The sequence below is a fragment of the Zalophus californianus genome, chromosome 4, assembly GCF_009762305.2.
Source record: "Zalophus californianus isolate mZalCal1 chromosome 4, mZalCal1.pri.v2, whole genome shotgun sequence".
Classification (NCBI taxonomy): Eukaryota; Metazoa; Chordata; class Mammalia; order Carnivora; family Otariidae; genus Zalophus; species Zalophus californianus.
This window is the reverse complement of record NC_045598.1, coordinates 61,318,824-61,331,124: the sequence shown is the minus strand read 5'-3', so window position 1 is coordinate 61,331,124 and position 12,301 is coordinate 61,318,824. Positions and strand designations below refer to the sequence as shown.

At 34.3% G+C, this 12,301-nt stretch overlaps 2 protein-coding genes across 3 annotated transcripts in view; one reads left to right on the top strand and one right to left on the bottom strand.

The window, feature by feature from the left end:
• Positions 1-12,301, top strand: part of LRRIQ3 (leucine rich repeats and IQ motif containing 3) — a 203,237-nt gene that overhangs the window by 146,138 nt on the left and 44,798 nt on the right. The window lies entirely within an intron of this gene.
• Positions 1,886-2,296, bottom strand: LOC113929821 (40S ribosomal protein S15a-like). The gene has a single exon (XM_035727141.1). It carries the CDS (start codon positions 2,294-2,296, stop codon positions 1,913-1,915), a length of 384 nt encoding a protein of 127 aa, XP_035583034.1. The 3' UTR covers positions 1,886-1,912.

Below are 12,301 nucleotides of genomic sequence, written 5' to 3'. Positions count from 1 at the left end.
CTCTTTTCTATTTGGCATATCTTCCATTATTTCTTCACATATTTTCTCTCCTTCTGGGACACCAGTTACTTAAATACTTTTATTTCTGTTCTCCATGTCTTTAAACATTTCTTTTTTTTCTTCTTTTTTAATCTCTTTATCCTTTCTAGACTTCTTTTGGGAGAATGCCTCAACTTGACCTTTAAACTCATGAATTATTCTTTAGTAGCATCCATTTTACTATTTCTATCATATACCTATCTAAGATTTTTTCTTATATACTTTTATTATTTTTTTTCTTATTCTTACTTCATACTGCTTTTTCTGTCCTTTATTTTTGTACATTCAATATAAGTATTTATAATTCTTATTCTGTTTAATTGTGCTTCCAGTTTCATCTCTTGTTCAGCGTGTTGTCTTTCTCTTGATGTATTTTTATTTTAGCCTGTGAGGTCAGTCATATTTCGAGGAGTATTGGATTCTGTCTGATAAAGGCTATTGGGAAATTGCCAATTCCAGACCCTACTCAATGACAAATCAGATAAGTCCAACAGCAGAAGAAGTGATGAACTCTCTGGCAAAGACCACCAACCTCCACAAATAACATTGTTGTTTGGTGTTATATCACCAATTTCCCCCATCAGTTAATCTTCAAACCCTTAGAGAAAGAGAATCTACCTAGATTGCAATCCACCATCCAATAGGCCATATTATCATACTAGTTTTTTCTTGCCCAAATTATCCCGATAGATTTCCAACTGTTCTTGATACCAGTATAGCATTTCAAAAGCATATATCTGTTGTATGATTTCCTTGTTCCAAACTTAAAAAAATAAAAAGGAGAAGGCTCATTGCCTATAGAATAATCTTTTTATTGTGGCTTTCAGGTTCTTACATATGTGGTTTTGGATTATTTTCTAGCTTCATATCTCAGTATTTCTCTTTCTTTATAAAGAATGTTCTACTTGTACAGTACAGCTTATCATTCCAAGAATATAGTACTATGATTATACTTATTTTTTTCTTCCACCTTACGTGAATCTGGTTTTGCCTTTTGAAACCCATTTATTCTGTAATACCATAATTACATTTGTTTTTTCCAGTAAGCTATTGTTCTCCCTAATAATCACAATTAATGCCTTGGTCTTATGCATCCCACAGCACTCTATTTGTCTTTACTTTTTGTTATGGTTGTTTTTGGCAAAATTCCTTTTGCCAAAATATGAATTCCTTGAAAATACCCCAATAGTGGGTATTTTTTTTTCTTTCTGTCTTTTGTAACATCTGGCAGTATATCATGCCCACAGGGAGTATTCTTAAGTGATCTTGAATCAATGTGTAAGAAAATTCTACCTTTATCCAAAAGAGGTAGATTACATAGCAACAAGTAAGCAAATAGGTAGTAGTAATTCCTTGTTCCCCTCTCTTAAACATAACATTCATGCTTTGCTATAGAGCCAACAAGGATACAATAAAACTTCCCTATATTCTGTATATCTAATTATTTTATCCTTTTATTCATTAATTTTTCAACAAGTATTTATAGAGTAGCTATGTGAACTTGAAGTATAGTAGTGAACAGTTATTCTGCAAACTTACAGAGCATTTTTCAACCTTACTCGAATCATGGCACATGTTGAAAATGATAAAATATTTATGACACGCTGAGGCAAAATGGATGGTTTAGTAGGGAGAATCTTCATGGGGCTTGGTAAAAAGATTTTCTTTATAGTATATTTTCTTTACAATATAATTTCTTTATGTTATGTAATTATTAAAATATAGCATCGTAGAGAATACACATATATATGTGTGAAATGAATATGATATATATGAAGTTTATATGCATATTATAAATGCATATATGTATTATATATATATAATATGCATATATATTTTTTCTGCATTTTATTTGCAAGTATGTATTACATCCCTAGAAAAAGAATCCCAGGATTTTCCCTCCCGTGTGTTTTTGTCTTGCTTCTTCATGGTCCATGATGCCAGCTGAGGCTGTCAGTACGATGAAACCAAACTGGCGGGATGGGAGCAGGTTATTCTGCCATTTTTCTAGATCTTTCAGTTGTACATCAAATCTGGGGCTGATCACTCCATACTTATTTAACCTGCCCGTGAGGTTAGCAACAATCTTCCCCGCTCTGTGATCATCAATGATTTCAAATTTGCCAATGTAACCATGCTTCATCATCACAGTGAGAAACCGGACGATGACTTTGGAGCAGGGCCTAATAAGAACCTGGCATTTGCCTCTCTTCTCAGCATTATTAATGCTTTTGAGAGCATCTGCCAGGACATTCATGCGCACCGTTATGGCGGCATGGAAAGATGGCGGAAAGAGGACGGGGCTATAATATGCATATAAACTTCATATATATATCTATATTTCCCAAATAAGGTATCTAAATATTTTTAATAAGAAACTGGAGCTTCTTTCTGTAAATGTGAATTTCTATATTAAGCTTTGTGCTTTAAATAACTATGTACTATTTCTGATCAAGACTTAGTATTGATGTCTTATTTTTGTAGTCTTTATTAGTGAGAATTTTAAAAATTGTATGCTTTATAATTCTTAACTTTAAAAATGTATACATACACTAATTTGATAAAATTTAAAATAAAAAGAACAGACTATTAAACTGTATTGAATACTAGCTAAAAATTTGAACATGGGAAGTCAGTGGTGAACTTGACAAAGGCCAAGGTCAACAAAGTGGCAGAGACAGGAACCATGCTGGCAAAGGTTAAAAGTGAATGGAAGTAATGAAGTGAAGACATTGCCAAATTTTATTTTTTTGAGGAGTTTTACAATCTATGGTCTTCATAATAACCTCAAGACACTAAAAGAAAGAAATCAACCTTCTGAATATTAGAATTTTTAAATTATGGTCCAAAGACATTTTTGGTATCATGAATATTTTATTATATTTATAATTTTAAAATTGATCATCAATTATGATATACAAAAGAATATTGTAATTAATATTTGAATAATCAAAACATTATTCCCAAAGTTAATCCTGGATATCAGAAAGTTTACAAAATATAGGTTGTTAAGTAGGGGGAAGAGAGTTTGGTAAAAAGCAGTTAGGCAATTACTCTTCTCTCCTTTTAAGGTAAAGAGAATTTGAATGAATGACTACAGGTTAATATTTTTCAAAGTGGTACAGTCTGCTAATAGGCACTGAGCTCCTACTAGGCCAGAAGTGTCTTCATTAACCAGAGTGTGAATGTGAACAATTATTGCCTTATAATATGGGTCATCACTAAAAGGATCTATCCCCTAGATACTATTTCTCTAATTCTTAATTCTTTTTTTTCCTTTGGCCATAAATTCAAATCTGAGGAAATTTAAGAATGTGATAAAATAATTAACATCTCTTTGTTCCCCAAAATGCAGAAATGAACCCACATTCATTCTATTTATAATTTCAAGGGGTACAAAGGTCCACTAAACCCTTTTCATGGTCCTTAAATTAGTTTATAAAAACAAAAATTACATAATTTAGTTTACAAGTAACTTTTTATGATGCCTCTAAAATCAACAAAAAAGTCTGCCCTGGTAGGTAATGGTTTTGATATCATCAGTTACACATCTTGTTTATTTTTATATCTTTAAACCTTGAGGAACTCCTGAGCCTTAGACACTGCATAAGATTCCTTTGAGATGTATGTAATGTGCAGTTATTCTGAAAGAATATAAATTAGTCTGAATGCTATTCATATCACCTGTTACCATAATTCTAACTTTAAGATATCATTCTTAAATATTAATATTCATGCAGATAAATATGTGGATAAGCAAGCTGTCCATAGCAGTCCTATATAATTTTTAAATCTTTAATTAAAAATAACATAATTATGTCATGATATGGTTTTTCTGATCTTTAAATTGTTACTATAAGGCCAGCCAGAATAATTCAGAATTCATAGAGTACTGAGTATTGCAACTCCTACATGGGGCCATATTTCCTCACTCACTTTCTCAGTAGGACATTTCAGATTGGCAAAACGTTAAAATATTTTTCAGGAAAACAAATACACTAATGAATGAAGGACCCAGGGCTATTTGTACCATGACTATATGTCTCAGTATGGCCCTTGAAAGTCTCAATTAGTGCCTGTTTTCCTGGTATAATTATTAATAGTGTCTCTCAGTCTTAAACATGTCCCAATTTGAGTGATTTTATGATTATGCAAGTTATGTGCTATCCTCACTTTCTTTCATCCACAAGCCAACTAAACATGAATGAATTCTCAAAATTAGACTCACACAAATCAGAGATCTTATCCCAGTGTCAAACTTTATTAATAATTTCAAGGATACAAATAATCAAGGGGCTTAAATAAAGCAGAGAGAGATCTGGAACATCAAGGGTGGCTTTGCAGATTCTTTCTTCCCGTGAAAAACAAACACCTATGGCCCAGCAAAATAGATGAAATCTTTAGTGAGGCTTATGTGTTTACCTCACACTGAGAGGCAAGTGTTTACATTATGAAATATTTCTGTTTTTTATTCAGAGAGTTGTATAGTTTATATGACATTCTCTGGAGAGTGTAACCTCATAGATTCTTGGTTTATTTAATATAAGCAATGCTTTAGCCAGGCACCATCCTGTTAAAGGCATTCAATAGATAAGGTCTCTTCCTCCTAGAAATTATCATTTGTCCGTTTTTTCTGGAGTTTCTGTTGACATGGGGATTAGATTAGATTGCCTGCCTTCTTTCCTTTCCTATAGGCATCCACTTTATAAACAAATGAATGGATCACTGTCCAGATGCTTTACCTCTTTCCTCTCACCCTTACAACAGGTTTTGAAATTTAGAGTATTTTATTATACTTATTTTTTACTACATTTCAGGTTATTACTACATTTTATTTTTATCAACTCTAGGCATTCAAAATCCAACAATAAACAAGGCACATAAAACCCTACCCTTATGGAGCTAGTATATTAAGTGGTAAGGATGATATTACATGTTTCAGGGGAACCTCTCTAAGATTATGAAGATGGAAGCCCTATCTGTAACTTGTAAGGATAGGTATTACATTGTTTCATTTATATTGTCAAATTAATCAATCAAATTATACATGGCAGCTTAACTGCTGAGTGCTTTGTTTGTTAATATTATTGAAAATTTCTGTCTTATTAATTATTAACATATTACAAATAGCTGCTTTATCTTTAACTTAAGTTAAACCTATTATCCCTTCCAGTTTTTATTTTATAAGGCCTAACCAATTTTTTCTTTATGAAAATGATATATTGCTGTAGGTCAGATATTTTAGAGATACGTGATGCTTCATGAATGCCTGTTCTATCTTATATTTTAAGAAGTTTTTTTTCAGTGTTAGAAATTAAACATCTAAATTTCTTGATTGATACAGAAAGGATATGGCATACTGGACAGACATGGTAATTTTAAAAGTGTGTATTACGTTAGTGTTTTTTTTTAACTCTTTGTAGGAAGTATAGCTGGAAGATGGGCCAGTCCTCTACAGTTATTTCAGAGCAGCATTATATTTCAGATACAGTTATGGAAGAAGTAAATTCAGATCTTTTATAAGAAGTGCCCGCTGTTATATAAAAGATATTTCTGAGAACAAAAATGCTATTTCCTATTCAGAATATAGGGCCAAAGGGTTAATTATTTGAGGGTCATTATATCAAAGTGCCTGTGATCAGATTTATACAATCTTTAGTTATTTTATCTCATTACATACTTTGTCTTGCTCTAAATCCACTTACAAGTCTGAAATGAAGACTCTAAAGCAGATTTTATGGTTTCCATTGAAACACATTACATTTTCTGCCTCCAACATTTTTCTTTCAAATTCATCCAATTTATCATATCTTGCTGATTTCAATCCACTTGTGCTTTAGGCAATTTCAACAGGGCCTTTTTTTTTTCTCCTAAATTGTTTGCTAGAGTGACTGAATTTTAGTCCAGGATATAAAATAGTATCAACTAAATTACTTCAGATGAGCAATTAGAGCATACTCATGCATATAAAACTAGAAATCTTTCTTGCCAGATTTAAAATTAAAAGCAAACAAACAAAAATGTACCTTTATATCAGTATAATAGTTCAGATTTATTTTATAATCTTTTTAATATCCTTACTACCAAAACAGAGAGGGAGAATGTTAAATTCAATAAAAGTAAGTGTAACTTGATGGGAAAAAATAGTCTTTGGAGTCAGTTATATTTGGATTTATTTTCTGATTCTAAGCAACAATGCCATATATTCCATATACTCCCCTGCATTGCCCAGCTTCCCATTCAGGAAGGTAGTAGTTATGTGATCATTTCTATCCATTTGACTGTGAACAAGAGTGAAACATCACTTCAGAGTGAAAGCAATTAAGAACATCATTTTCTTCCCCTGCCAAGTAGATCTTGGAGGCCATTTGTTCCATTAGCATATCTGCAAGGTTCTACTGACATACATTGTTTCTTAGATGAGAAATAGATAAGTCTTTGCTGTGCTAAGCTACTGAGATTACAGGGTTTATATGTTATAGAAGTTAAGATTAATTAAGCTGATAAATACAGAAATTGGTGCCATGACAAAAACCTTAAATATGGTCTCATCTTAGTGATCAGATGAGAAAACTGATGGCCATTTTCAGTCCAAATGTCAGTCCGGTTTTTGTAATAGCAAAGCATTTCCCTGTGGTAACTTGGAAGGCAAACAATGTGTATAGCTAGTGGCTATGCAGGAAGAAATTGAAAAACAGTATTAATTCTGTGTGTTGGTTGTACTGGACTGTTTGGCAAGTTACCCTATAGAAAGGAAGAGCTCAGCAAAGTAGCTGGTTTTCAAGGCAAAATAAAAGAGAATGGAAAGTTCAGAAATTTAGAGCCCTTCGCCTTCAGAAAAGTTATCTGCTTCTATAATCCCAAATAGTAAAACATGAAATGTAATAAGGCTTTGAGACAAAGGCCCAAAGCTGTTAGTTGAAAATGAGGACTCAGGACAGAGTTTAGATTAGGTGTGCAGGCTTCCCACCTATTGTTCTGTATAGCCTCATAGTAACTTCCATTAAATTGCTAGAGCAAGAGAGACTGGAAGAAAGCAAGAAAGGAAAAAAGTACATCTAAGCACTACATATGACTTCAAAATAATTTTGAATGTGATCACTGGCACATGTAAATAGGTAAGATAGTTCTGATAACTCTGAAGTTTTTATGGAAGTCTGAATACCTTTGACCATCTAAAGCTTAAATGTACACTGGGTGCCTGGTGGCTCAGTCGTTAAGCATCTGCCTTTGGCTCAGGTCATGGTCCCAGGGTCCTGGGATCGAGCCCCGCATTGGGCTCCCTGCTCCACGGGAAGCCTGCTTCTCCCTCTCCCAGTTCCTCTGCTTGTGTTCCCTCTCTTGCTGTCTCTCTCTCTGTCAAATAAATAAATAAAATCTTTTTAAAAAAATGTACACTTGAGTCCCCAGTCTTTAGCCAGTAAGAAGTGCACTGAGAAAGCTTTGCTAGCCGCCAACATAGGAAATACTCCCACCTGAGATATGGCCAAGGAGGATAATGAAAAAAGAAAGAACCCCTCACAAAAAGCAGAATCAGGGACTAATCTGGGACTAATCCATGAATCCACACCTGAAGTAGAACTTCACAGAGTGAACCTGTGACTAGTATGTGCTTCCCTTGTTTCCATTTGTAGTTTGGTCTTTCCCTGTTCCAATTTTGTATATTCAGTTTGTGTATAGATGGGTGAAGCAGGATGCGGATGACTTGTCTTTTTGACTCATTTAGTTTTAGACTAAAACCTTATCCAGAGCTGTTTAAGAGACTGTTGTACAAATTGAGAGACTCTGGACTTGATGGGGCTTTCCATTGTCTCAATTCAGGAGTGTGTTCCATGTTTAAGAGAAGGGGGTCAAAGGATCTTTGGTTACCTGCTGCCAAATATTTCATTTTTGTCTCTACATTTCCCAGTTTCCATCAAAGTTCAATTGGGGCTGCATAATTTAGTTCTGGCCAATGGATTGTGATTTGAAGTAAGTGTGTCACTTTGGGACTAAGGTAGGTAAACACCATTCCCTCACTTTTTTCTTCAGTCTTCAGAGAACTTGTTTCAGATAGGTTAGCTACATTATGGAGGAGGGATGCCCTATCCACTTTAGATTTATATGAGCAAGAAATCAACCTTTGTTATGTTAACCATTATATTTAAGTTTTGTCTGTTGTGACAGCTAGTGTTAATTATATTAACCATAGCGATTGCTTTTTCTTTAGTCAAAAGGCATAGTAAAAGGGTATTCCACAAATGTGCTATAAAAATTAAATGAAAAATGTGCTATAAATGAAAAATGCATGTATAGTACTTGGTATAAGGTTCAGCACATGCATATACACGTCATGGAGTAAAATGTCTAGCATGTAGTAACTGTTCAACAAATATTAGCTGCTATTATTTTTGTTGTTGTTGTTAGATCTCATATACCCATAGGCCTGAAATTTATCTATAAAACTTTGCTGTGCGGTTTTACTGAGAAATTTACAAAGAGGGGTGGTAATCTTGAAGCCTCTAGGGGATTGCTAGTACAAATTATGTCAAATAAATCTAATTTCCATTATTACTGATGTTAAAATAATAATTAGGTAATACCTATACAGTCTGTATTTCAATTATATTTTTGAATTTAAGAGCTCCTTAGAACTTTTTGGATAAAATTTAGACATGGGTACCATTTTCTTTTTTCTTTAACACTTAACAACAATTGTAAATGAATCAGTGTCAACTTGGAGTTAAGATTTTAATGGAATATTTTGATACTCTCATTTCAATACTTTTAGGAAAGATGTAGAATAAAATGAAAATAGCGTGATTTTATATTTCATGAGTCTGGGAGAGTTAGCTAATATACAGTGAAAGAATAAGATTATAAATATTGAGACAGAAACAATGAGCTCAGTCTAAGCATTTTATAAGAATAAGAATTAGCTATGTAAGGTGATGAAGGTGTTAGTTATCTTAATCTTGATAATCATTCTACAATGAATGTGTATATCATATCATCATGTATACTTTAAATAAATACAATTATTCCTCAATAAATTAAAAACAACCCTATATAGGCACATGAATAAGAGATGTTTCTAGGGGTGCCTGGCTGGCTTAGTCAGTAAAAGCATCCCACTCTTGGTTTTGGCTCAGGTCACAATCTCAGGGTCATGAGATCAAGCCCTGCATCTGGCTCTGTGCTCAGCATGGAGTCTGCTTGAGATCCTTTCTTCCTTTCCCTCTGCCCCTTCCCTCCCTACATGCACTGTCTCTGTCTCTTTCAAATAAATAAATAAATCTTAAAAAAAAGAGAGTTGTTTCTAATAAAAGAGTAAGTGTCAATCTGTCACAAAAAACTGACTTTAAACACAGACTGAGGGATACATGAATTAAAGCAATTTCACATGAAATGAGTTATTAGTCTTCCAGTTGACCTCAAGTTTATTATAACATAACAATGTATTTTGTAGCTTTTCAATGGTAGAATTTAGTTTTATGAATTATGGCGTCTAGAATGAAATAAAAGTCTATTGTTTTACTCTAATGGCGGGTCTTTTAGTACTTGGTATTCATATTATGATTCACCCTTAAAAAAAAATCCTAACCAACTAAAGCTCATTTAGGGAAGTATAATTATGATGCTAAGGGGGGTTGGAATCAAGCAAGGGAAGATCATTCCTTAATATAACAACTTTTTTAAATTAGAGAAGCTCAAAATTAAAATGGGCTACTTCAAGAATTAGTGACATCCTTAAGTGAAGGTATGCAAACAGAAGCTGCACTAGCATTTGCTGAGATTATTTTATGAAGAAGACAATAAAATTAATTGGCTGGGTTATATTGAAAATCCTCTGTAGTGCCAACTATCTTGTATAGTTTGTAATTCTTTGAATGTAAATACATTGTCTTTATGTTGCTACTATTATATCAGACACTGTAGGTTAGCAGTTGACCCAAGAGGTTTGTAAAATTTAAATTATTTTCATAAAAATAATAGCATTATTTATGTTTTATACTTTTATTCTCTTAAAAGTATAAAGTGGAATTTTCCAGAGGCTATACATTTTGTGATAATGGGATCATTGATTTTAACATGTAATGAGTTTATTATTTTATTCTTAAATGAATATTTTAAAAATTCTCAGTTTTAGCTTATAATATTGTAAAAATCAATAGATACAATTCACCTCTCCCCCAAAAAAACTCTTTGAGGTTCTCAATAATTTTTAAAGGTATAAAGGGATTCTATGAACAAGAAATTGATCTGAGTGCCCTGACTACAGAATCTAAACATCCTGATCTCATGGGGCTTACATTCCAAAGCAGGAATATAGGCAACAAACAAATGAATAAACAAATTTGTTTTATTTTATTGTATTTTTAAGATTTTATTTATTTGAGAGAAAGAGAGCACAAGAGCAGGGGGAGGAGCAGAGGAACAATGACAGGCTCCATACTGAGCGTGGAGCCCAACACAGGGCTTGATCCCATAACCCTGAGATCACGACCTGAGCCAAAATCAAGAGTCCAACTAAATTACTGAGCTACCCAAGTGCCCCAACAAAATAATTTTAAATGGTGGTGAGTAGTATGAATAAAACAGAAAAATAGAAGTGTGATAGAGTACTTTACGGAACACAGCCTTCTTTATATAAGAGAGTCTGCTTTAGATAGATAAGGTCACTTGTTTTTTTTTAAGATTTTATTTATTTGAGAGAGAGAAAGCACAAGGGGGGGAGGGGCAGAAGGAGAGGTAGACTCCTGCTGAGCAGGGAGCCCAACACTTGGGGCTGATCCCAGGACCCTGATCGTGACCTGAGCTGAAGGCAAGTTAACTGACTGAGCCACCCAGTTGCCCCAATAAGATCATTCTGAAAAGAGATTGTTCTATGATGAAAAGGAATGATTCATGTGAAGATTGTGGGAAAGAGTATGCCAAAGCAAAGCTATAAATTGGTAATATCTTCACATGTTTGGGGATCAAAATTAGGACCTATGAACCTGGTGGGCAGTGAGTGAAGAACAATAAGGTTGGATAAACAGCCTTGTAAGCCAAAGTAATCCCAGTATCAGAACTCAGGTCTACCCTGTGGCACTCTTCTCCAGTGAAGATTTTAGTGGTGCAAATGGTTCCATGATACTAGTAGCAACAAGTGAAATGAAAGAATGACCAGAAGAAGTTTAACAGAGATACCGGGGAAGTGACAGCAAAGAACCCTCCTGGGATCGCTGTCAATCTTGAGGATCAAAAAGTCTGTGCACATGTGATAGATTTTATCCACTCAGCAATAATCAGGATATGGGACAGATTTAAAAGCATTTCTTATTCACAAAAAGAACTATTAACATTGGACAGAAATGTCACTGGCACAAGGGGCTTAAACAAAACCTCTGAACAAATACTAGCTGAACAGCAAGCTGCTTTGACTCAGGGTCAAAACTTCTAAGAAGCCAGGCGTAAGAATACATTCACACAAATCTCTGGTAATCTAGAAGACAACATGCCCAAGGCTGCACCCTCTCAGAAATAACTGGACAGGGGGCACCTGGGTGGCTCAGTCAATTCAGTGCCCAACTCTTGATTTTGCTCAGGTCATGATCTCAGGGTCGTGCGATTGAGCCTGGCATCAGGCTCCTTGCACAATGTGAAGTCTGCTTGAGGTTCACTCTCTTCCATTCCCTCTGCACCCCCACCAAAATAAATAAATGAATAAATAATAAATAAATAAAATCTTTATTTTTTATGTCAACATTTTACTTTATTTATTTATTTATTTAATTTTATTATGTTATGTTAGTCACCATACAATACATCATTAGTTTTTGATGTGGTGATCCACGATCCATTGTTTTCGTATAACACCCAGTGCTCCATGCAGTACGTGCCCTCCTTAATACCCATCACCAGGCTAACGCATCCCCCCACCCCCCACCCCTCTAGAATCCTCAGTTTGTTCATCTGAGTCCATCCTCTCTCATGGTTCATCTCTCCCTCCGATTCCCCCCCCTTCATTTTTCCCTTCCTTCTCCTAATGTCCTCCATGCTCTTCCTTATGTTCCACAAACAAGTGAAACCATATGATAATTGACTTTTCTCTGCTTGACTTATTTCACTTAGCATAATCTCCTCCACTCCCATCCATGTTGATGTAAAAGTTGGGTATTCATCCCTTCTGATGGCTGAGTAATATTCCATTGTATATATAGACCACATCTTCTTTATCCATTCGTCTGTTGAAGGGCATCTCGGCTCTTTCCACAGTTTGGCTATTGCAGACATTGCT

Excerpts from the sequence above, each read along its gene's own strand:
- LOC113929821 (XM_035727141.1), bottom strand. The coding sequence starts at position 2,296 with ATGAATGTCCTGGCAGATGCTCTCAAAAGCATTAATAATGCTGAGAAG.